Source organism: Perca fluviatilis, chromosome 10 (assembly GCF_010015445.1).
Source record: "Perca fluviatilis chromosome 10, GENO_Pfluv_1.0, whole genome shotgun sequence".
Lineage (NCBI taxonomy): Eukaryota > Metazoa > Chordata > Actinopteri > Perciformes > Percidae > Perca > Perca fluviatilis.
The window spans coordinates 14,879,322-14,901,771 of record NC_053121.1 but is presented as its reverse complement, the minus strand read 5'-3'; the positions used below and the strand labels follow the sequence as shown (position 1 = coordinate 14,901,771).

Sequence of the window (22,450 nt, the reverse complement as noted above, 5' to 3'; positions counted from 1 at the left end):
AGCAGACACATCTGATGTACACGCAGTGAGATAAATCATTTCTCTGGGTACTTGAAGATGTGTGTAAACATCCGTCCACATGCTGGACTTAGAGAATAATAGCGAGTAGAATTAACTGGAAACTCGTTTGTATTGTGCGCAGTGATAAACTGCAATACTGAAGAACAACCATAATGTATTCACTTTTTACATCAAGGTATATCCTAAAACGAGGCAGAATAAGATTAAGAAAAAATACTGATGGGAGAAAAATATTTCTAACAACGAGAATAATGAGGTCTGGGCTGGTGCATATTTGGGTATATTTGCAGTGATTGAACACGTGAAGGCCTACAAGCAACATCAGCCCGAGCCGGTGCCAGACATCACTTTACGTCATCAAATGGGTGTACCAGTGGCTCCATACGGAGGGTCCCACTGGCTCCCCACCTCCCTCCCTCCCTCCCTGCGTCACCGGGAAGAAAGGGAGGCCAAGAAAAAAAGTTTGGAGACAGAGTTGACATTCAAAATGCACACTTCACTCAAGATCAGTCTGCTATGCCAAACTAATACTTAAATCCAGTAAATATTACCAGGAAGGAGAGGGAGTTTGTTGACCTCTTTTTTTTTTGTTACCTCCACATGACAGGTTAATAGGTTTCTTTTTCAGTTCTTGGCAATGTTTCCCAGCCCCAGCACGTCCACTCCCTTCTCTGTAAAGGATATATTAAACCTGGAGCAGAGTCATGACGTTATGGTGTCTTCTCTGGACGTTTCTTCTCGTATGGACTGCTGCACCGTGCCGACCTCGTCCTCCTACTCCTCCTCCTCCTCCTGCATGCTGGCCCGCCTGAAGCAGGAGCCTCTGCGGGACATGTCCGCCGCCGCCTCGCTGTTTGGAGAAGACCTCCACGACTCCAGAGCCGGCAGAGGCAATGCCCTCAACTATGCTACCTTTTATGGGAAATCCCTCATGGAGATGGATGTAGTTAAGGATGGGAAATCAGACGCGTTTGAGGGGAAACGCAGAAAAGGTGAGCTGATGGGAGGACGAAATGTGATTTTGTCTGTGGCCTGTGCAAAAATGAGGCCCACAGGCTCGTGTTCTTTGATTTGCGCAAAAACGCATCAGATGCTCCCAAAAACCACTCCACCAAAGCAATTTAAGCAGTCATACGGGAAACACTGCTGAATAGCCTACAGGCTTGAAAACGTTTTCAAATTCAAACAAATATAAAAGTTGAGTGGATGGTCAGCATTTTCTTGTAGGCCTGCTGGATTAAAAAAAAAAAAAAAAAAAAAAAAGAAGAAGAAAAAAAATTCATACTTTTCATTTAAAAGAAAAATCAATGTCAAAACTACAATAGCCGCACTGGCAAATTGAAGTGTCAACACGCGTCATGTGTTCCCTGGGTGTAAATGTGTCTTTTCCTCCCCAAAGTTTACCCTGAATGCATCATGGGCGGCCAAGGGATCTGAAACACCAACATTGGCAGAATTGGCAAAAGCAAATTAACCCATGTAATTATATTACGATGTAATATGATACAGCATAATAGGTATATCATATAATATTAGGCTACTATTATGTTTATTATTATTGGTCAGTAATAGTAAAAATAAATAAATAATATAGCTCTAGGCCTATGGAAATAAATATCTACCCCCTCTGTTAAGAGGTCACTTTTGCAGATATAGGCCTATATATTATTTTCATTCTTTTCTTCCCGTCTGGTGTGATCAGAGGACTTCAGCCCTCCGACCGAGCCTGCGGACGACATAAAAACAGAGGACGCAGGGCGACCCAAGCCCCGGAGACGCAGGAAGCCGCGGGTCCTGTTCTCCCAGGCGCAGGTGTACGAGCTGGAGCGCCGCTTCAAGCAGCAGAGATACCTGTCCGCGCCGGAGAGAGACCACCTCGCCGGGGTGCTAAAACTCACCCCGACCCAGGTGAAGATCTGGTTCCAGAACAGGAGGTACAAGTGCAAGCGGCAGCGGCAGGACCAGAGCCTGGAGATGGTGTCTCTGCCGCCGCCCAGGAGGGTGTCGGTGCCGGTGCTGGTGCGGGATGGGAAGCCTTGCCTGGCGGCAGACACAGCCGCTTACAACCCCTCCTACAGTATGGGTCACATCAACCATTTCACCTATAACAACTATCCAGCTTTCAGTAACTACACCAGCCCCGGCTGCAACACAAACTATGCGTGTAACTACCCTGCAGCCACAATGCAAACTATGCAAGGGTCATCCAACAACGGGAATTACATGAACTTTGGGGTGGGGGACCTGAATAATGTCCAGAACACATTTCCCTCCAGTAATGGGGTGTCTTCGTTACATGGCATTAGGACATGGTAAACTCAACATCCAGCAGTGTTACCTATTCAGTTTATAACGGGATTATTTGCATGCATTTTAAATGTGTCAAGACTTTGTCGAGCTTGTGTAACTTCTTATATTTAATTACCTACTCACTTTTGGTAGTTTTTCGTTTTCAGCACGTTTTTTTTTGTTTTTTTAATTAATTTCCGTGGCATGAGCGAACAGGCGCGTGCCATTTGAGCGGAAATAAAAAAAAATAACATGTTGCAACCACAGTTCGTTAATGTTATTCTAAATTTTCCCTCTCATTTTTCTATCTCCATGTTATTTATTTTTTTTGACACCATGAGGTGGATTGCTAAATGTTCTTACCTACAAAAATGGGCCAAGATGGGAAAACACAAAATAAAATTGTAATAACTTTGGTTATGGAAAATGATTACTTCTATAGGCTATTCTAATTATTATTGTAATTGTTAATATTACTGGCATGCAATTATTTGATTAGAAATGCTCAAAGTTGTTTAATGTGATTATTGGCTCTGGCTATAATCCCTGAATCATTTAAAAATACACACAAAAAAACCCCAAAACAACAAAAAAAAAAACCAGCAATATTAAGTCTCCATTATGTAATAGTGAACTATAGTTATGGCAGTATATAATCCATGGCTGTGGGTCACATGGTTGAACTGGTTGAACAGTCGATCCACATTAAAAGGACCCCAACATGTGTACACCCCTCATATGGTTTGTGTCTGGTTGAAGTGTTCAAGTGGCTATTAGGAAGCTTCCTTCTATAAGCTCAAACAAGGTGAAAAGGTTGTTAAAAGTTTACACTTTTTACAAGCCGCTGTCGGCCACGTGCACTCACGTTTACATTTGTTGGGACAGAGATCGCTGGGAGCCATAACCTTGACCTGTATTAAGCGTTATTATAAATCGTGTTTCTGCAAGGAAATGTGGTTTTAAAGTCATTACAATTTTGATTTTTCAATAATTGTACTGTGTGTACAAGTATTCTGTGTACAGCCTGTCAAAAGCCACACTGAAAGTCAATGGCTTTTGTCTGTACTTGTAAAATATGAGGACAAATCCAAGATGTTACCTGATCCACGATAGCACTCAGTGTACTTGATTATTAAAAGACGTTCTTTCTGAAACTTTTTTTTTTTGTTCTGTTTGGCTAAGTCATTTCTGTGTTTGTGAGAGCGGACGAAATTGAGTTGAAGGACTCGCCGGGAAAATACACGGATATTGTTAACAGTCAGGTAAAGCAGTGAAAAAAAAAAGCTCCCTTCAGTGGTACGAATAACTGTGAAAGTGGAGATTCTGTCTGGTGCTGCGTTGACGCCGTCAGCGTGGTGCCGTGTGCGACCCGGTCCACTTGTCCAGATACAAACCCAAACACTTGATTGACACTATCACGGTGCTAAATGCAAGAATAGTCCAATTTGCTTGACAGAGAGCCAGAGGCCTTGTCTAAGTGTTCGGTTAAATGAACGGGCTCTGCCCGACTGCCGGCACTTTGCACGAGTAAGAGACGCTTGGGCGTCTCTCAGGTCTCTCCACAAGTGCTCCGTTGTCTTCTATCTCCTTTACACCCTCACACGCGCATGTCTGAGAAACACGTCAAAACATCAAGCCACCAGACTTTTTGTTTATTGACAATCAATACACTGACAACATGTATTAAAACAAAATGGCAATGCCAGGCAATTGCAAACAGGGTAGCAAGGTCATGGAGCTCCTCTGGCCACCCTCTCCTCCGAGGTGTTGAAAAGGCAACGTCAGATAACAGCACCACACAAACCTAAAAATATCCCCCACTCACCCTCCACCCACACTGGAAAGGGAGAGGGAAACGGGGTCGGAATAATCTGCTTTTCCGGGTCTTATCTGAAGAAAGGCAGGGATGCATGCTGCTCTATCTCTGCCATGTGTGATCGCTGCCACTGCTGTCCAGAGCTTTTCTGCTCCGCTGCAGACCAGAGCAAATGCACGCTAAATAAATAAAACATAAAGACAATTTCAAGTGCACATATACAAGTACAAGCCAGCGTTTGTTCCCTAGAAGCCTTAGGTGAACATATTTGGCGGGTGGTTTAAAGGGTCCTCCCTCAAGAAAAATGTTACGTTGTTCAATAAAAGAAAATGCAATTTCACACCATTGTGGACCATTATTATTATTATCATCATCATCATCATCATATCTGTGTCCAAAGCATTGGAAAAGCTAGAGCATATAATAAATAAATAACAAAAAGCTTAAAGACAAAACTTGCTAAAGAAGCCTAGAGCTGCAAAGATGAACTGATTAGTTCTCAACCATTAAATCAATTGGCAACTATTTGGATAATCGATTAATCCTTTGAGTCATTTTTTTTTTTATAATGAAAAACAGTCCAGCTTGATAAATGTGAATGTTTTCTAGTTTCTTCACCCCTCTATGACAGAACACTGAATATCTTTGAACAAGACATTTGAGGACGTCATCTTGGGCTTTGGAAAACACTGATCGACATTATCTGTCATTTTAAAGACCAAAAACTTAATCGATTGGTCTAGAAAGTAATCGAGTTGCAGCCCTAAAGAAGTCCATGGGGACCAATTACAATCATTAGATCTGAGAAAAGTCATGTAGTTAGTTTTGATGCCCACGTTGATTTTAAATCCCTTCCACCCTGTGCCTTGTGATGGTTGGGGAAACCCTGCGAGCACTTTCTGGACGATGCAGCTAGCGAAACCCAAACTGAGCGACTGCAGCTGGGCTTTGATCAGAGTTAAAAAAGGCATTACAATATTCTATTTCCAAAGAAAAAGCATGAAGTCATTATAATGCTGTAATAAAACTACCTCAGTAATTATACAGCACATCCTTATGAATAAAAACTGAACAAAATGCGTGTACGTCATTTGCACAGCGACTTCATGAAATCAGGTGATATTTAATACTAGGGCTGGGCGATATGGATAAAACCAAATATCACGATATTTTTGACTATTGGTGCTTTCACAAAATATTTACACCATGAGATTTTTGATAAATAATCATCAGTAATGTGGATATAATGACTGAGTGGATAAAGGCAAATAATAGAACAGTTACAACAGCCTGGTAAGTTCAGAAAATGACATCACTTTACTGTAATGCAGCCTTTAAAAGCAGGAAAAGACACCACTTGTGTCATATCACCATATCCAAAATCTAAGACGATATCTAGTCTCATGTCACAACATTGATAGAATATCGATATATTGCCCAGCTCTATTTAATACTACTATTGATTAATAGTAAAATTATTGTATACTATAGATATACTGTTTTAATGACATGCATGTCAATAAAAGATTGCTGAACTGAAATGAAAACTTGTTTTGTGATGATCAGATTTGACTGAAATTGTGTTTACATTATTATACATTATATTATTGTCCTTAACCCATTGTGTATCATTATCATGGCAACATGTGAAGTCTTTGATATGAAAAAAAAAAAAAAAACAAAAATATATATATATATATATATATATATATATATATATATATATATATATATATATATATATATATATATATACATATATACAACACACACACACACACACACACACACACACAACACAGTACAGGACACACCTTCTCATTCAATGCGTTTCCTTTTTATTTTCATGACTATTTACATTAATAATATGGAATTATGTACTTAACAAAAAGTGTGAAATAACTGAAAACATGTCTTATATTTTAGATTCCTCAAAGTAGCCACCCTTTGCTTTTTTATTAATAAGGGAAATAATTCCACTAATTAACCCTGACAAAGCACACCTGTGAAGTGAAAACCATTTCAGGTGACTACCTCATGAAGCTCATTGAGAGAACACCAAGGGTTTGCAGAGTTATCAAAAAAAGCAAAGGGTGGCTACTTTGAGGAATCTAAAATATAAGACATGTTTTCAGTTATTTCACACTTTTTTGTTAAGTACATAATTCCATATGTGCTCATTCATAGTTTTGATGCCTTCAGTGAGAATCTACAATGTAAATAGTCATGAAAATAAAGGAAACGCATTGAATGAGAAGGTGTGTCCAAACTTTTGGCCTGTACTATATATATATATATATATATATATATCCGTACTGGATATCTTCTTCAGGACTGTCCATCTCCTCTCACATGTGATTTCATTAAAACCAATGCACAGCATTACCGTCACACTAACCAAAGACGTCCATCCCATTCTGTGCCACCAACACGTGCATCTTCTTATTTACTTCGTATGGTGAACCAAAATCTTTTCAATGACTAAAACACGGCATGGAACTAGAGGTGTATCTTGTGTGGACAACATTTCACCCTGAGCAGCGTCACAGTCCAGCAGAGCGAGCGGTCCACATTCCACTGAGCAGACACTCATGTGTAATGTGTGTGTGTGTGTGTGTGTGTAATATTACACGCGGGCAGTCAGATTTGTTTAAATCATTTGCGCTAACCATGGAAGAAAAAAAAAAAACTGTATGCGGTAATGGGAGAGCTCTTCAAAAAAAAAAAAAAAAAAAAGGTACCTGGTCTACAGGAAGGGGAACAGTCTTTTCTTAAGGATGTAGAGAACTGTGGCGAGGAAGAGGGCGATCGCCAAGAAGATGAGCAGTTTATCGGTGAGCTCTCTCCGATTGTACTTGGTGATGAGTTTCCTCCCGAGCTGGATGGTCCCCGTCATGGTCTTAAATTCATCATTGGTCTCTTGGATGGTCCTCGAGGAGGTGGCTTCAAAGAGAAGATACATAGTTAACATAATAGTCTTTTTAGACGCTGTGCATGGAAATAAATACTGTAAATCCATTTAAGTCTTTTAAAATTGGTGTGCACAAAGTCTGTACCCCAACCTAAAGAATGTATCCGTGGCAACACAACAGTGATACAGTAGGAGGGTCAGTAAACAAGCACCGAAGCAGTTCCCCTTTAATGCCTTTTAAAGCAACGATAAAGAACTTTTCCCGCTTCGGTCCCGGAGGCAGGACACATTCAGAAACCGTATCTCACTCAAAACAGCATGGATGGATTTTTTTCAAAGTTTGCGTGTGGAAGCACCAGAGACACAAAATAACACCGCAAATCCCAGAAAAAGTGATTTTTTTTTTTTTCATAATATGGGCACTTTAAATGTGAATCAAAACAAGTTCAGCAAAACAATCACACATTAAAGCAACACCAAAGCACTTTTCCTCCTTGGTCCCCCTACAGGTTGGAAGCGGAATTGTCCATTACCGCTGTCATTCGAACTACCGCTCCGCTACCCCGATCTGGCAAACTTGCACAGTGCAGTTATAGCCGATAGAGGGCCGCAAAGCGAATGCAGATGTGCCGTCCGCCCTGTTACGAGTTGATGAACCACTGAAACGATTTTGGAAACATTATTTTAAAAAAGGTACAAAAGAATCTTTGGTGTTGCTTTAAGTATCTGGTGCGGAAAAGATAATTAGGGATTTTGCAAACACACTGTTAACACGCTCTTTACCATCAGGGGTTTCCTTCACTAACCTAGTGACGTCATGGTCTCCTCGCTCTGCTGAACCCGCTGCGCCATCATTCGGCTGATGCTCATAAGGTTCTCGGTGATGTCGCTGGTTGTCTGAGCCAAGCCTTCTTTGGTCATCTTCCTGAGAAAGTCATTAAAACAAGAGATACAAGTGATAGAAACAAAAATGTCCTAGTGCTAATTAAATGTATCCTATAAACAGAAACGATGAGGATGTAGAAACCACGCAAGTTCCTAATCACAACATTGAGAGGATTTAGTATGTCGGTCAAAGGACATAAAGGGAAATCCCCGTCTCTGAACGCCTCTCGTTTATGAGACCGTCTCTCTAACAAGTACTAGCACACATTGTCGGCTCACCTCTGCCTCACAGCACTATCTGCTCCATTAAGAAGTGCCTGCTTCTCCATATTGTCGATGGACAGTTTGCTGGCCAGGTTGGCTTTCCTCCAACCTGTCTGGTTGCTGGAAACACAGCCGTAAATAAAAACAAATAAATAAAGTAGACGCAAGTTTAGGCAGACTATTTCTACATGCTTCTCCCCCCAACAGTTTGTCGGCTTTATTAACCCCAAAAAAACGAGACAACTCACAGCAGTTCACATCTATACAAGTCAAGGAACGGCAAGAGTATTGAAATGTGTAGACATTACCTCAGCATCTGTTTTCTGTGTCCCTCCACCTGACTGATCAAAGCTTGTTTGTCTGACTCTTTGTCCTGCTCCATAGCCATCTGCTCAAAATCCTGTCATGGAAACAAAATAGCATTTTTCTTCATCAATTATGATACAACCAAGTGTCTGTAGTGGGTTACGTCGTTTATGTAAGCATTTACCTGAATCCGCAACCTGAGATTGTGGAAACTCTTTTTCACATTTGCGTTCAGTTCTGTCAGCTTGCTTTGAGGGCCTGTGCACTCATTAATGTCCTGGGGAGACATCAAAACAAGGATGAGAGAGACACATGCATATATGTTACTGGTATCAAAATGTGGCTGGACCATAAGTGTTCTGACAGTTTGCGCTTTTCTCTCAGGATGAACTACCACTGGGAGTCTCTGTAAGAGGTGCATCATGCTGTCAGCTGGGAATAATCTGTCAACATGGGCTATCAAATGTGCTAAAAAAAAAAGAAGAAAAAAAAAGTAAATTAACTCTAGGCCTGTATACTGTTTTTTCATTTCATTATCAATTAATTACAACTTCCCAAAGTCCAAAGAGGCCACCTTCAAATTCCATGTTTTTCCTTATGAACTGTTAAAACAAAAGTTATATAAAAACAAAGAAAAAAAATGAAATTTTATCAATTGATTATCAAAATCTGTCTATTAATTTTCTGTAATCAACTAATGGATTAATTTCAGGTCAAGGTCAAATTCATAACAAACCACGTTTGAGCTTTATAAAAACAATCAAGCAAAAAAAGAATATCAAAAGACATACAGGTATACTTAATACTAGCGGTGGGGGGAAAAAAATCTATACAGCTTAGTATCGCAATATTTTCCGTGGCAATACTGTATCGATACACAGACGCCAAGTATCTTTCTTTTATGATATATGTGTTGGTCAGTTTGTCTGCTTGACAATCCCATTTTGCAGCAATAAGATTGAAGTCAGATTAACAAACAGAGAAATGTATCTTTTTAGATATAACAGATGTTGACGTATAATTACCTCAACTTATCGGATTGAACATTTGGCACAGTAAAGACAAACGTTAAAGCACTTTTACTCCACTGGTAGCGGCAGCTCATCTTGAGAGAGCGGCTCGAGCTGTCGGTAACGTCACACCGGGAACCGGCTGACTGCAGCTGGGAACGTTGTGTTAGCTGTAGCATGAATGCTATCAGACAACAACACGAGTCCCTTGTTTGACAGGCTCAAAGCCCAGCGTGTCTTGACATGGCGCCAAGTAATCTTACCAAATAAATACTCGCACCTGGATGAGAGCTTTGATTTCCAGGTCATATTTGAGTATTTCTTGCTCACATACTCGGACGTGGACATCTGAGGACGCCATGTTGCCAACGTAGACGGCTCAAACTACGGAAAGCAGGAAGCAACGTCGACTTTGTCCATACAACCAATCCGATACATTGTATGGTATTACAAAAAAAAAAAAAAAAACAGACTGTATAATCATATTCTCTATATCATAATGAATTAAATGTATTTTATATACAGTCTGAAAACTTAGACATGTTTTGCCAAAATGCACTGACATTAGAAAAATGATATATTACTCAGCCTATTAATGACATAATTGTTTACTTAAAATGGTATGATAATAAAAAATAAAAAAAAGCATATATTCTTTACATGCCTACATAATGAGGAGAGATGATCATATCTACAATGAAAGTTAAGTTAGAACAGTCAACACTTTCAGCACAAGTTAAAAGCTCATAAATCAGGCAAAACAAATTACAAAGGTTATGGACCAATTGGGTTGATTATTAGTTTATTAATTCACAACTGTTGAGAGGATTGCATCCATTACTAATATTATCAGACAAAAAAAGATAACATCAAACACACCACACATCAACTATTTAAAGGCACGGCCATCAATATGAACAATAAACACAATATACATAATATAACCATACAACAAGTGAAGGTTGCTTTAATTTAAAGTAAAGCACATTCAGTGAGATCACTCAGAAGTCCTTTGGGAATTTTTGTTTAAGGCACCAGTGTGGGCGTCACTCAGTAAATTGCACAGGGGTCTGAGCTTAAGGTGATTCAGAAGGAATGATCTCTGCATGAAGTCAGAAGCAAACATCCGTTGGTATGCAGCAGTGGCAGGTCCTCCCCCTTACAATAAACACGAACCGTTTGAAAAATCAAGCCAAGCAATAAAATACATGACCTATAGGCTAAATACAAGTACAGTATCTATAAAGTCGCTTAAACAGCATCAAATGTAGGTTCAATACTCTGCTGTTTCAGAGGAAGAACTTTACCTGCTTGGTGGGGAGTCCTGGGAGAGTAAATTAAGGCCAGTGATAGTTCAGGTACCAGATGGTGTCAGTGGACAGAGAAGGGCCGAAAAGTGGGTTCAACTGGGCCAGAATTGCTATCAACCAGCTGATGGGCAAAAAGCACATTAAGATTGCATGTGTCAACACAAAAGTAGTCAACGGCAAAACTGTGCAAATGGGAACACATCATGTTATGTGGGAAAGCTCCTAGGTAATTCTTAATGAAGGCCCACATTTGTCATCACAAAACATGTTAGGGTTATCCTACACAGCATCAAACTCCGGGCATTTGGGGAAACTACTTCACTTGGCTGCAGCACTACTCTGAAATATAACACGACACCATATGCAAACTTGCAACTACTTGTGAATATGAATAATTTATCACAAGACAGAAAGGCTATATGCACAACAGTATTAAGTCCAATAACAAGCATTGTTTTATTATAAATATATTGCACACTCATTTATAGTGAGAAACAATTGTCTCCACAGTATGAGCTACACAAATGAATGTCCACTAGTGGAAAAGAGGTACTCTATTTGTATTTATGATTTAAGCTGCAACTAAAAAAGATGTCAGAAAATAATCCCTTTACAGTTTCTAAAGCCCAAGGCTTCAACAGTCTAAAAAGTGAATCCACGAGACAAAGAAAAGCAGCAAATCGTTACATTTGAGAAGTTGGAATAATGCTCGTATTTTAGCTAAACCAATTACTTCAATTTAAATGTTAGACTAATTGATCACCAAAATAAATGCGTCTGTCATTGGACTGATTCAATTATCATTTCTGTCTGTTTTGATCATTTCAAAACAGAAGTGTTTTAAAACGCAGAGTGCCACAACAAAACTTCCACAAAAAAACCGGCACACTTCCAGGATGATAATACTTACAACAGGTAGCAGCAGACTGCAGTCAACACCAGCATTGTGACTATCACTCTGTAGGAATAGAGAGAACATATTTTAAAGTGGTATCAGTTAATGGCTGCATTACGTGGGTTTAAAATACAACGCAGGCTATTAACAGCTTGATCTCGTGATGCGAGTGACAAACAAGGGAAGTTTCATTATGCACATTTTCCAGAGATGGAATATATTTACTCTGAAGTTTGGTATTTAAATATATGGTAATACACTATATGGATTTATTGTACAGAAAGGTCAGTAGCCCCAGCATTAAAAAAAAGGTAACAAGTGTGAAGCTTGCTTAGACTCACAAAGAAGGAAGGCTGTCAAATTAGCTCCAGTTAGCTAACCATAACTTTTACTTACTAGCGAGTAAAGTTCGGCCACAATGTTTAGCTACAAGTCTACAATTGTTTAAATAAGGTTGAGAAATGCATTTAAATAGCATCACTAATTTTGTAGACACTGTACAGCTACTTGTATCAAATGAGTCACGGGACAACATAGCTAGAATAAAAACTGAGTTAGCTCTTTGACGTTAGCCAGTTGAAAGCTAAAGTGAAGCTAACAAACTCACCCTCTATTTGGTCCCTTAGGGATAAACCAGGGCACTACTCCGCCAATAATGCCCCAAAACAGAGTCATCACAGATATGGCGATCACAAAACCTAGTTCCGCCATGGTGGCGTTCTTCTTTTAAAACCAAGAATATCTCCGAGGTAAAAAGTTGTGACTCGAGACAACTTCAGTATCCTGTCCAGCTGCCAGACAAGGGTCCACACACAGTGTGTATCACATGACCGGGAGAGTGAGGAAGTAACGTGAATCGTAATCTAAACCATAGACAGTATATAAGAAGTTCTAAACATGTTCTTAACCTTTTATATACTGATCTGTTCTAAACATCCATTTGTAAGGAATATCTTAACGTCTGAACTTCTTGAAAAGATGCAACAATTACTTATTCGGCTTTTTTTTTCTGTGAATCAGCGCAATATTACATTTACTATTACAGTTTAGAGAAGTTGTTAAATAAGCTTGTACAATACCAAGATTATGATAGTTTTTCTTATAAGTAACAAGTTGTTAAAGCAAATGCTTAACTTTGACAGTCAGGCTCTTTGGTTGCTAGCCACTAGTAGAATTGGGAAGGTTCAATCTTTGGGGAAAAAAGCGACACCTATCGCCCATTTCGTGTAATTACAAAATCAGTGCCATGCAAGCAACATCAGGGGCCTGCTGTAGTAAAACATGTTGCTAAACACGACTTTAACCTGATTTCATACTTTTAATGCAACTTTTGTTTAAGGTGTGTGGTTTAAATCTTAAATCTCTTCAGCAATTCAATCTGCCAAAGACACAGGTATGAACCCACCAGCAGAATTTCATTCAGACATTTCAAATGTCAGTTTGCCTTGTTGGGAGACTCGTCAGCTCAGTTCTTGACAGGAATCACCACAGCCAGGTCCCATTCACCTCTACATTTATACGCCAACATGCACAACTAAAGACTAGTGCAAATGATCAGTTTCAACATTAGTTTTCTCTGGTGAACAAACTTCTGCCAGAACAAATTCATAATAAAAAATAATTTCCTAGACCTTCGGCCACTGCAAGATTGGATTAAAACACTGAACAAAACGTGTGCACTAGTGTTGAGAGTTTTTTGACTACCGGTATGTACAGACTTTTAACTAGGACCCAATCTTCTTCTGACAGGTGATTTACAACATTCTGTGTTCGACTACCTCAAATAAGGTATGCATGTTTAAACTATAAATTCCATAACCTAGAAATATATTTGACACCATGCAAAGACAAAACCATTGCACATCCACAACTAAAACACGACAGACAAGTATGGTCCATTTATACAGTTTATTGATAGCAAAAGATCGTTTTCACTCCTGCATCTTCTCAATGGTCTCCTCCTTGTATTTGCCCTTCTCCTTCCCATCAGCACGAGACTTGGCCTTGCGCTCCAGGATCTTTTTGCGGTCCTTGTCCAGCTTTAGCCTGGTGATGACCACCTGCAAAAGGAAAAAATAGTACATTGGTAAACAAGTCATAGAATTCCTCATTGGCAGTGGTACCAATTACAAAAAAATAACAATTTCTGAAACTAATCTGATGACTTCACAACCCCTTACAATAACATTAAAGGTATGTCCACAACACCATTTTTACCTGTGGATATTATGTAATAATGAATCAGTCTGTTGGTCAAACAGACATTGGCAATCAGTACAACTACTACAAATTTACAAAATAGAATCCATTAATGAAATGGGAGTTACAAAGGCCTTAACATGTTTGATAGTTGTTGGGCTTAGGTCAGTTATTCACTCATGATGTACATGAATTACATAGTGTACATTTAGGTCACAGCATTACATATATTGCAGTCAATGGAATGTGACCCACTGCTATCAAGCTCTCAAAAACACTAATAAAGTAAAGGTTCCTCTGCAAACATTAAGATGCCAAGACAAGAAAAGTGCAGGTGTAATTAATAATTATGGCTGCATTCCATTTATGTGTGCCAACTCCATGGCCCCAGGTGTTGTGCTCAACAGTATGGCTTACTGGAACACTAAAATGGAATGGATTGATATTATCTCCTACCTGATACACTGGCAACATTCCCAGGATGCCTCCTCTTATAGTAAACTACCTTAAAATGTACTATTTGGGAGGTGACAAGAGTAGACTCTGGCTTAATAATTTCATTTCTACACTTATTTTTTACCACCTTTTATTTTATAACTGATTGTCACAACTGTTACTATTATTAATAGCAGTATACATGTATGTTTGTGTACTATTGTTTATTTTATTCTTTTATATAACTTCCCTTTTGTGAAATTAAGAAAAGTGTGTGTAATATTGTCTGATGGAGGTTTGAATTTGTATCAATAAAAAGGGAATTAAATAAAATGGAATGGCAACACTCATTATTGCTTCATGTATGTGCTTTTACCCATGTCCATATCATGTCAAAATGTCTGAAAGGGGGACTGCTAGCTGAGCCAAATGCTCCGCTAGACGTAGAACTGCAGTTTTTTTAAAGCCAGTATACAGTTCACAGTTCCTGTGAGAGCGCAGCAAAACGCTGCTGTGTAGAGTTTTCATCAATCACATCTGTGTGACCGTGTGTTGACAGCTTACTCACAGCCCTTCTAAAGCCCAAACTACTTGAATTTGACCATGAATACAAATATTTGACAGTTGTACCGAACACAGCTTGGAGTTAAGGAAAATAAAATTAAACCCAAGAAAATGTTATGGTGGGCCAAAGCCGCTTGGCGACAAAGGACCGACGGGTTTGCTGCAGTGGATTGAACAATAAGACGAAATTAGTTCATCAACAGGCCCTTTTCACAGCAGATATTTTGACTCGTCAAAGGAAAGGCATAGCTGTTACTAATAATAATATGGGCTTTGGTTTGTTGTTTGACAGTGAGGCAACATGCACAATACCCTCAAGCTGAAACAGCCACATGGAATTCAGCCCCAATTAACACTTGTGCCTTTTCTACTGTGACCAGTGCAGCAAGAATTTCTACCATGGCCCTGCAATAAATACTCCCTTAATATAAAAACTGGTGAGATTAGTTTGTGTAACTTTATTCTATGAATTTGAGGCTATATTTTGAAATTAAGTAGCAGTGGACTGCACTGTTTTGCACTGACTCCCCTTATAATAGGGCGATATATTGATATCGTGACATGAGAATAGACATCGTCTTAGATTTTGAATATCGTAATGTGGTTTAAATGTTGCATTTTCCTGGTTTTACAAGCTGCATTAAGTGATGCAATTTACTGAACTTACCAGACTGTTCTATTATTTGCCTTTACACACATAAGTCATTATATCCGCAATATCACAAATCTCATCGTGTAATCATTTTGTGAGAGCAACAATAGTCAAACCACTAATATCGCCGCAGTATCGATAGAGGTATTCGTAATATATTAAAATATCTTGATATTTGATTTTCTCTACATTGGCCAGCCATACCTTACAATATAATGCAATGCAAAAACTATGGTAATGTTTAAGGCTGTACTGTATAGAGCTTAATTGTCATTTCTGACACTCAGATTCACAAAAGGTATCATTTCCTACAAGGTTCTATTGCATTACAATCTATAAGGGTTTCTCCTGTTGTGGTTACTATGTACACATAATCTTTAAGATGAATTGACAATTCATTCCCTACTTTTATATAACTTTACAGAAATACTGAACTTCAGTGATGATCTTCGGCAGAACTTTGTTACCTCTCTTGTACTCCAGACTAATTTTAATAACCAACATTTTGCAGTTAGAATTTCACCTTTCCTTAGCATATTATAAATGTATATTCATTCCAACTACTAGTTAAGCATAAATACAGTAAAAAACATAAGGTGGTGAACAAGGGGTCATGTCTGGATTGTTTGTTGGACCTAATGGAAACTAAGTGTCAAAATATTGTTGACACCTGATGGGAAGAGATGTGCCATCTTACCATTTCAGAGAACTTGAAATCCCAGAAGAAACTGTCTATATGCATTTAAATGTGGTGGGCAGAAAAACCTCAATATAATGCAGTTCAATCCAACAACACCCTTAACTGCAGCCTCAAAGATCACCACAAACTTGAATCAACACCCTTTCTCAGTGTTGACAACTGAATACTTGTGTATTACAGGTCTTTCACCTGGTATGAATTGGGTTAACCAATACAATCAAGTATGGTCTAGCATTTACCATCAATTATCTAGGTACGTGCTGCTCTGCCGATCCCACCTCTATTGCCGAGTGCTTGCAGGGTCTGCCATCAATAAGAAGCCAAAAAAGGAACAGGAACACATCTCAAGTGTGGGTCTTGACACAGCCATTTAAAATAGGTTAGGATTGCAGCCTACAGCGTTCAACAATGACATTTCACACTTCTCTCCACTAAGCACACTAGGTAGAGGTCTACACAACCGTATCTCACCTTGCTTGGGTGGATGCCGACATGGACTGTGGTTCCGTTGGCCTTCTCTCTCTGCACACGCTCAATGTAGATGACGTACTTCTTCCTGTAGACCTGCACTACTTTGCCAATCTGCTGGCCTTTGTAGTGTCCACGGACAACCTGTTTGTAAACCAAGCAAGCAAGTCAAGCAAGCACAGCTTACACTATACAAATTATGACAGACTTTCAGCAATCTGAACTACAATACCTGGACTTCGTCATCTTTACGGATGGGCATGGACCTCACATTGTACTTCTGGCGGAGCTCCTTGGACAGGGGGGAAGACATGATCTTCCTCCTGATGTGTGAGGGGGCATTGAAGTGCCTTTTGCGGTTCTTGCGGCGCGAGGATGTTACAAATGGATTAAGCTTCATGATGCTGTGAGCAAACAAGACATACAGGTTATTAACTAGCCAACTACTAAATTATGTAACAAAGCATGCAGTTGTCGGACAAATATCTCTTTATTGCTGAAAACGTGACACCTGCAAGCAAAAAGTTTCAAAAGAAAATGTAACATTAGCATGTTAGCAAATGCTAATATCCAAACGTCAATACCCACCCGAGTTTGAATAACTCTCTGCACACTAACGTTACCTCCCCTGAAACACTAACAGAAACATTGCAACTGACGTTACTTAAAACACCCATGTTAACGTTATTAAAACAGTTGCTAGCTGGCTAGGTTTTGGTAGCTAGCTAGCTACTTCTTCAAAGCGGTGACGTTATGCTAAGCTAGCAAAATGACACTACTGTGTTAGCATAATATAACATACAGACTGGAGCGACAGTATTTATGTGCCAACAGTAAGTTACAGACTAAAAAGAAACGCATATAACTGTATAGGAAGTCGAATGTTCGTCGCTAGCACCTACAATCAGCCACCTTCAGTATCCGCAGCCGACATGCGGATACCGACCGACCTAGCAGAGGCACCAAATACTGAGAGGGTTTAACTAGTAATCTATCGTCAATATTTGTTCAATATTGGCCGTTTTTTAATTGTGACAAGTTTCACGAGGTGTTTAGACGTTTATATGAATACACAGTGACATTAAAGGGAGGATGGATGGTGATAACTTTAGTGAAATTATCTGCCAGGAATTCTTACCCTGCCGTTTGCTCCTCTATGGCCGGCGGAAAAGAGACTCGAAAAGTACTTCCGCTGGCATTAGTTCACACTCAAGTCTCGCGAGATGTCTACGTTATGGGAATAAAAAAACACATTTAGCATATGCTATCACAGTATTATAAACACGAGCACTTACATTTAGCCCAATTAGTATTTTTAACACTGCTGCGTGTAGTCCTAATAGTTAAAATCGACGTATGAGGCGATTTTTAAAACTTTTAGTAGTAATTTTTGTTTATGGTCATGCATTATTAGGCTACCACAAGTTAAAGTGCACAAGCATGGATTTTACGAGACTTACTTTCTAAACATTCTTAACTGGTTTTATTACAGGTTTTATTTTTGCAACATTATAAGAGCTCATTTGCTGTCTAGCCTATATGAAATATTGCCACGAGATGGCGCCAACCCCAATTAATTAAAAACCTGGTCAGCAGTTGGAAACAAGTTTTGTCTATGATTCATTAAGTTTTGGCATATGCCTATATTTATCACACACTGTAGGCTACTGTTGTAATTTCCCTACAAATTAGAATAAAGAACTAACACCAGTGATGTGATAAAAACATATTCGGCAAATCATACAGTGACACCAGAAAATAGCCATAGCTACGTGTATTGTAGGCTAGAGCTATTATAGCCTATGTGTAATAGGCTAATAAGTGGCCTGCCAGATACATATTGGAACACCGTGGGAACAACATAATCATCTCTATAATCAGCTGTAGGCTAATTCCAATAAGCTTAACAAACACGAGGGGGTGCGGGTGTTTACACCGGCAGACCACACGTACACTGACCTCCCGTCTGAGAGGACAGACGACCCCCCCCCCTGTCCTGCTCTCACTCAAACAACTACATTCACGGAGTGAAATATACACGGAAGCGGAGGTGCGCTGACATTGTGCGCTGTTTGCTCCCCGGGCGGCGCGCAGTTTCACCGGAGCCTGCTGCCTGCGCTGTCTGTCTGCCTGCCTGCCTGCCTGCCTGCCTGCCTGCGAAAAGTGATGCTGTCATAGCCCCCTGCGCCGCGGACAGAGAGCCTATTTCCCCTCCCTCGCCCCCTGGTTCCTCTCTGGCTTGCTGTCGCGGCGTCAGTGCGGATGTGGAGCCCGCAACACAACGCTCTCCACCCGTCGGCAAGCATCGGAGAAGAAGATGAAATGTTTTTCCCGTTATCTCCCGTACCTCTTCCGCCCTCCGAGCACCATCCTGTCCTCCACTTGCCACACCGAAGGTAGGGTGGGACGCCGAGTGGGCTGTCACGGGCTGTGAGTTGCTTATACTTTGAGCGTGTGACATGAATGTTTAGGCTGCTACTCTGTCCCTGACACATACAGGCTACATGCGTGATGTCAGAAGTTATAGGTTGTCCAGTTGTATGGGGCTACTAACCCACTGTAGACGTGTCACAGTGCATGAAGTTGTTGGAGCCATTCTCAGATGTAGAAATGAGAAAAGAAAGATGCAAATGACTGAGAGGATTTTTTTTTTGTTTGTTGTTGGTGTGATTGTCTGTCTGGTAACACTCCTTGTTTCACTCGTCCATATAGAGCTGTCAACACACAGGCCTATATACATGCCAAGAGAGACACTCAGTTTGTGGAGTTGCATGACAGGTATCTTCTATTGCCCCTTAATGTCATTAATCTCAACCCTTTCACACTTTGCTTATATAACCGTTAGGTAACATGGGTGGCAATAGGCCTTTCTAAGGTAGCATCACACTTAATTCACATGCCATTCACCCGGTTCAAAATGTCAAAAACCTTTACCACGTACAGTCTATACAGAGTAATTGTCCTGGAGATGTGGAGAGTTACATTGTTGAATTGAGTGAAGTGACCCCAGCCCTTATAGCAATAAAGGAGTTCATAAGAGCTGGTCCATCCATCTGATTGGGTTGTCAGACATGGGCAGCCTAAGAGGGTCTGAGTGTTTGTATAACCAGCCATTTACTAGGTCATAATGTGGAGACTGAGCCACTGCATTATTTAGCTTTGCATGGTTGCCCTCCTTCCTTTGCACGCTCTGCCCTCAGCCCTCTGGCATAGGAAGGAAGATAGTGTGTTACAGTGTAGGCTAGAGTATGTGGTGGTCATCATAGCCGGGGCCCTTCAGAGCCTGTAGAGCTGACCTATATGTAGGCTATATGTATTCAGTAAACAGAAGGATGAGGATGAAAAGACACTCCCTCCCTCACTCCCTCTCTCCCTCCCTCCCTCCCTCCCTCCCTCACTCACTCACTCACTCCCTCACCCACTCACTCACTCACTCACTTACTCTACTGTATTCTTCTGCTCCATCACATTGATTTCCTTTTAGCGAAGTTTTACCCCATTTTCTCCCTTTCACTTCTACAACAATTTCACATTGATTAGCCATTTAAAATGTGTTTAAATTGCTCTTGATTTGTTAGTGAAAGAGTAGACCTATAAGAGAAATCATTTGAAAAGACACTATAAAAAATAAATATATAAAGATTTTTTTTTTTAATATATAAATATATTAGTTAATTCTGTGTATCTAGACAATTATAAGGACATTTGGGGGGGGGGGGGTCCTTATGTGGCCTAAAGAATGCAAGAGACATTTGATTTCTGAACATAAAGCAGGGATCTTCAACAGGGGGTCCGGGACGCCTAGGGGGTCCTCAGAGTCAATGCGCTTTGAAATTTGAAGTTGAAGTTTTTTCAAAATTGAAAAAGTCTTAACATGAATCCAACATATAATTAGCAAATATAAATCCCCACTGCTTACTGACCTATAGTCAAGGTAGTCACTAAAGCCATCCACAGATGTGTGCCACATGCATGTTTAAATTAAACATTAACATTAAAACATGAGTTATAAAATCATGCCAACAATTATCAGGCTATTTGAATAGCTTAGTATTCTATGTAAAGGCAACCAGGTCAGGGAATAACACATTTTGAGATTCAGCCAACAAAGTGTAACACATTAAATACACTAATCTTTGTCTTAGAGTTACATGTGACAAATTGCCATGATGACATCATGTAATCATCATAACAGAAACAAAGGATTATCTATGTGACTTTACGTTACATTACATGTCATTTAGTTGACGCTTTTATTCAAAGCGACTTACAATTGCTTTATACGCTATATGTCAGAGGTCACACGCCTCTGGAGCAACTAGGGGTTAAGTGTCTTGCTCAGGGACACATTGGTTGAGGTATCGCAGTGGGAATTGAACCCACACCAAAGGCACGTGTCATATCCACTGCGCCATCACCACCCTGACTTCTATCTTAGTATCTCCTTGACAACTGAGCAAACTCCATCCAGAGAGGAAGAAAACTAAAATGTGGTTGAGTTAAGGCTTTTTTTGTCAAAGTACTTTTTCCAAGGTCGAGAACTTGTATGCTCAAGCATTATCGTGTTATCTTTGGTTCATATTTGTTATCCATTTTAACAACTGCTCACCATTTGTTGAACTGTGATTTGAACGCTTCATACACAATAAACTGCTGAAAAGACTATTTGCCATATGAGATGTAGAGATATGATTGTTATGATTGATATGATAGTCTTACTAAGAGGTTAGGTCAACAAACAGTATTTCTCTCTCTCTCTCTCTCTCTCTCTCTCTCTCTCTAACAATCAATTCAATTAAATTTGCTTTATTGGCATGAACAAAGAAAACATGTTGCCAAAGCAGTTTACAGAAAATGCATATATAGTACATATCACATATTAAATACATACAGTATGTGTCACATATATTCTATTCTGTACGGATAGTTATACAACACATTATACTGTACAATCCTAAACCAATGTGTAATGTTGGGATCTTATAGTGGTGAGTCCCTCAGGTTGTGGCAGGCAGATCCATATTTAGCTGCCAGTGGAGCTACTGTCCCTTCTCCTAGGAGAACTTCCAGCTTCTCTTCTGATGTTAACATTGGGAAATTGACTATTTTTTTGGGCCATTTTTCCAAAGTGTAAATCTCTTAGTGAAGAGAATTTTTCACAGTGGAGGAGGAAGTGTATCTCTGTTTCTATCGCCCCTGTTGAGCAGTGAGCATATATATGTATATATATATATATATATATATATATATATATATATACGCTCCTCTCTGGGCAGCCATGTCTGCCTGAGTCTTCCTGTCTCTACGGCCAGTTGGTGGTCACTGAGCCTGTATTTAGTCAGGATCCGTCTCTGCTTTAGATCTCTGACAGTGTGCAGATACTCAGCCAATTTATATTCTCTGTCAAGAGTCAAATGACAATTTAGTCTACTTTGTCTTTTTGTTTGACTTTTCCAATGTTCTAAATATTGATCTTTTGAATGATTCATAATCTGTTTTGTTCTGTTGTGTTGTTTTGAACCAGTGCTGACGGGAGCCTGGTTAGTTAGCTAACTCTCATTCCTTCTGCCTGAGATAAGGGAGTGGTATAATAGAGGAAGTGATAGATCGGTAAACATGGAGCTGCGATGCTCCGCCACAGTAATATGATACATGATCCTGCATTGCTCTCTGTGTGGAGAAATGTGAAACAGTTGTACTGAGGAAGCGTGTGGGAGACGCTGAA

At 39.8% G+C, this 22,450-nt stretch overlaps 5 protein-coding genes across 6 annotated transcripts in view; 2 read left to right on the top strand and 3 right to left on the bottom strand.

Annotated features, from left to right (window-relative positions):
* The first annotated feature begins 481 nt into the window (after positions 1–481).
* On the top strand, positions 482–3,464 carry nkx2.5 (NK2 homeobox 5). The gene is made up of 2 exons (XM_039813865.1): positions 482–1,013; positions 1,724–3,464. The coding sequence occupies exons 1-2, from the start codon at positions 659–661 to the stop codon at positions 2,335–2,337; spliced, it is 969 nt and encodes a 322-aa protein (XP_039669799.1). The 5' UTR covers positions 482–658; the 3' UTR covers positions 2,338–3,464.
* Positions 3,465–3,941: 477 nt separating this feature from the next.
* Positions 3,942–9,886, bottom strand: bnip1a (BCL2 interacting protein 1a). The gene is made up of 7 exons (XM_039813867.1): positions 9,783–9,886; positions 8,677–8,769; positions 8,495–8,586; positions 8,202–8,306; positions 7,844–7,962; positions 6,868–7,069; positions 3,942–4,282 (listed from the first exon to the last, which is right to left on the bottom strand). The coding sequence occupies exons 1-6, from the start codon at positions 9,861–9,863 to the stop codon at positions 6,873–6,875; spliced, it is 687 nt and encodes a 228-aa protein (XP_039669801.1). The 5' UTR covers positions 9,864–9,886; the 3' UTR covers positions 3,942–4,282; positions 6,868–6,872.
* Positions 9,887–10,276: 390 nt separating this feature from the next.
* Positions 10,277–12,537, bottom strand: atp6v0e1 (ATPase H+ transporting V0 subunit e1). Its single transcript, XM_039813870.1, has 4 exons — positions 12,315–12,537; positions 11,723–11,770; positions 10,810–10,933; positions 10,277–10,660 (listed from the first exon to the last, which is right to left on the bottom strand). The coding sequence occupies exons 1-3, from the start codon at positions 12,416–12,418 to the stop codon at positions 10,840–10,842; spliced, it is 246 nt and encodes an 81-aa protein (XP_039669804.1). The 5' UTR covers positions 12,419–12,537; the 3' UTR covers positions 10,277–10,660; positions 10,810–10,839.
* A 1,063-nt stretch (positions 12,538–13,600) lies between these two features.
* Positions 13,601–17,958, bottom strand: rpl26 (ribosomal protein L26). Of its 2 annotated transcripts, none has more exons than XM_039813868.1 (4): positions 17,864–17,958; positions 16,958–17,129; positions 16,729–16,869; positions 13,601–13,767 (listed from the first exon to the last, which is right to left on the bottom strand). In XM_039813868.1, the coding sequence occupies exons 2-4, from the start codon at positions 17,123–17,125 to the stop codon at positions 13,639–13,641; spliced, it is 438 nt and encodes a 145-aa protein (XP_039669802.1). In that variant the 5' UTR covers positions 17,126–17,129; positions 17,864–17,958; the 3' UTR covers positions 13,601–13,638. The 2 variants fall into 2 exon arrangements, with proteins under 2 accessions (XP_039669802.1, XP_039669803.1); XM_039813869.1 differs by lacking the exon at positions 17,864–17,958 and adding an exon at positions 17,314–17,336.
* A 997-nt stretch (positions 17,959–18,955) lies between these two features.
* The window catches only part of ppp2r2ba (protein phosphatase 2, regulatory subunit B, beta a), a 48,763-nt gene continuing 45,268 nt past the window's right edge, over positions 18,956–22,450 (top strand). The window contains exon 1 of the mRNA XM_039813860.1: positions 18,956–19,121. Within this exon, the coding sequence (XP_039669794.1) occupies positions 19,043–19,121 (79 nt within the window). The 5' untranslated portion in view covers positions 18,956–19,042. The remainder of the gene's footprint in view (positions 19,122–22,450) is intronic.

What these genes read in the sequence shown, in the direction of transcription:
- nkx2.5 (XM_039813865.1), top strand. Translation starts at nt 659, where the DNA reads ATGTTTCCCAGCCCCAGCACGTCCACTCCCTTCTCTGTAAAGGATATA. An exon ending in TGAGGGGAAACGCAGAAAAG is followed by an intron (nt 1,014 to 1,723) that starts GTGAGCTGATGG and finishes TGGTGTGATCAG; the next exon opens with AGGACTTCAGCCCTCCGACC.
- bnip1a (XM_039813867.1), bottom strand. Translation starts at nt 9,863, where the DNA reads ATGGCGTCCTCAGATGTCCACGTCCGAGTATGTGAGCAAGAAATACTC. An exon ending in AAATCAAAGCTCTCATCCAG is followed by an intron (nt 8,770 to 9,782) that starts GTGCGAGTATTT and finishes ATGTCTCCCCAG; the next exon opens with GACATTAATGAGTGCACAGG. An exon ending in GATAGTGCTGTGAGGCAGAG is followed by an intron (nt 7,963 to 8,201) that starts GTGAGCCGACAA and finishes TGACTTTCTCAG; the next exon opens with GAAGATGACCAAAGAAGGCT.
- rpl26 (XM_039813868.1), bottom strand. Translation starts at nt 17,125, where the DNA reads ATGAAGCTTAATCCATTTGTAACATCCTCGCGCCGCAAGAACCGCAAA. An exon ending in GTAAAGATGACGAAGTCCAG is followed by an intron (nt 16,870 to 16,957) that starts GTATTGTAGTTC and finishes GTTTACAAACAG; the next exon opens with GTTGTCCGTGGACACTACAA. An exon ending in TCGGCATCCACCCAAGCAAG is followed by an intron (nt 13,768 to 16,728) that starts GTGAGATACGGT and finishes TTCCTTTTGCAG; the next exon opens with GTGGTCATCACCAGGCTAAA.
- atp6v0e1 (XM_039813870.1), bottom strand. Translation starts at nt 12,418, where the DNA reads ATGGCGGAACTAGGTTTTGTGATCGCCATATCTGTGATGACTCTGTTT. An exon ending in CCTAAGGGACCAAATAGAGG is followed by an intron (nt 11,771 to 12,314) that starts GTGAGTTTGTTA and finishes CTATTCCTACAG; the next exon opens with AGTGATAGTCACAATGCTGG. An exon ending in GCAGTCTGCTGCTACCTGTT is followed by an intron (nt 10,934 to 11,722) that starts GTAAGTATTATC and finishes TTTGCCCATCAG; the next exon opens with CTGGTTGATAGCAATTCTGG.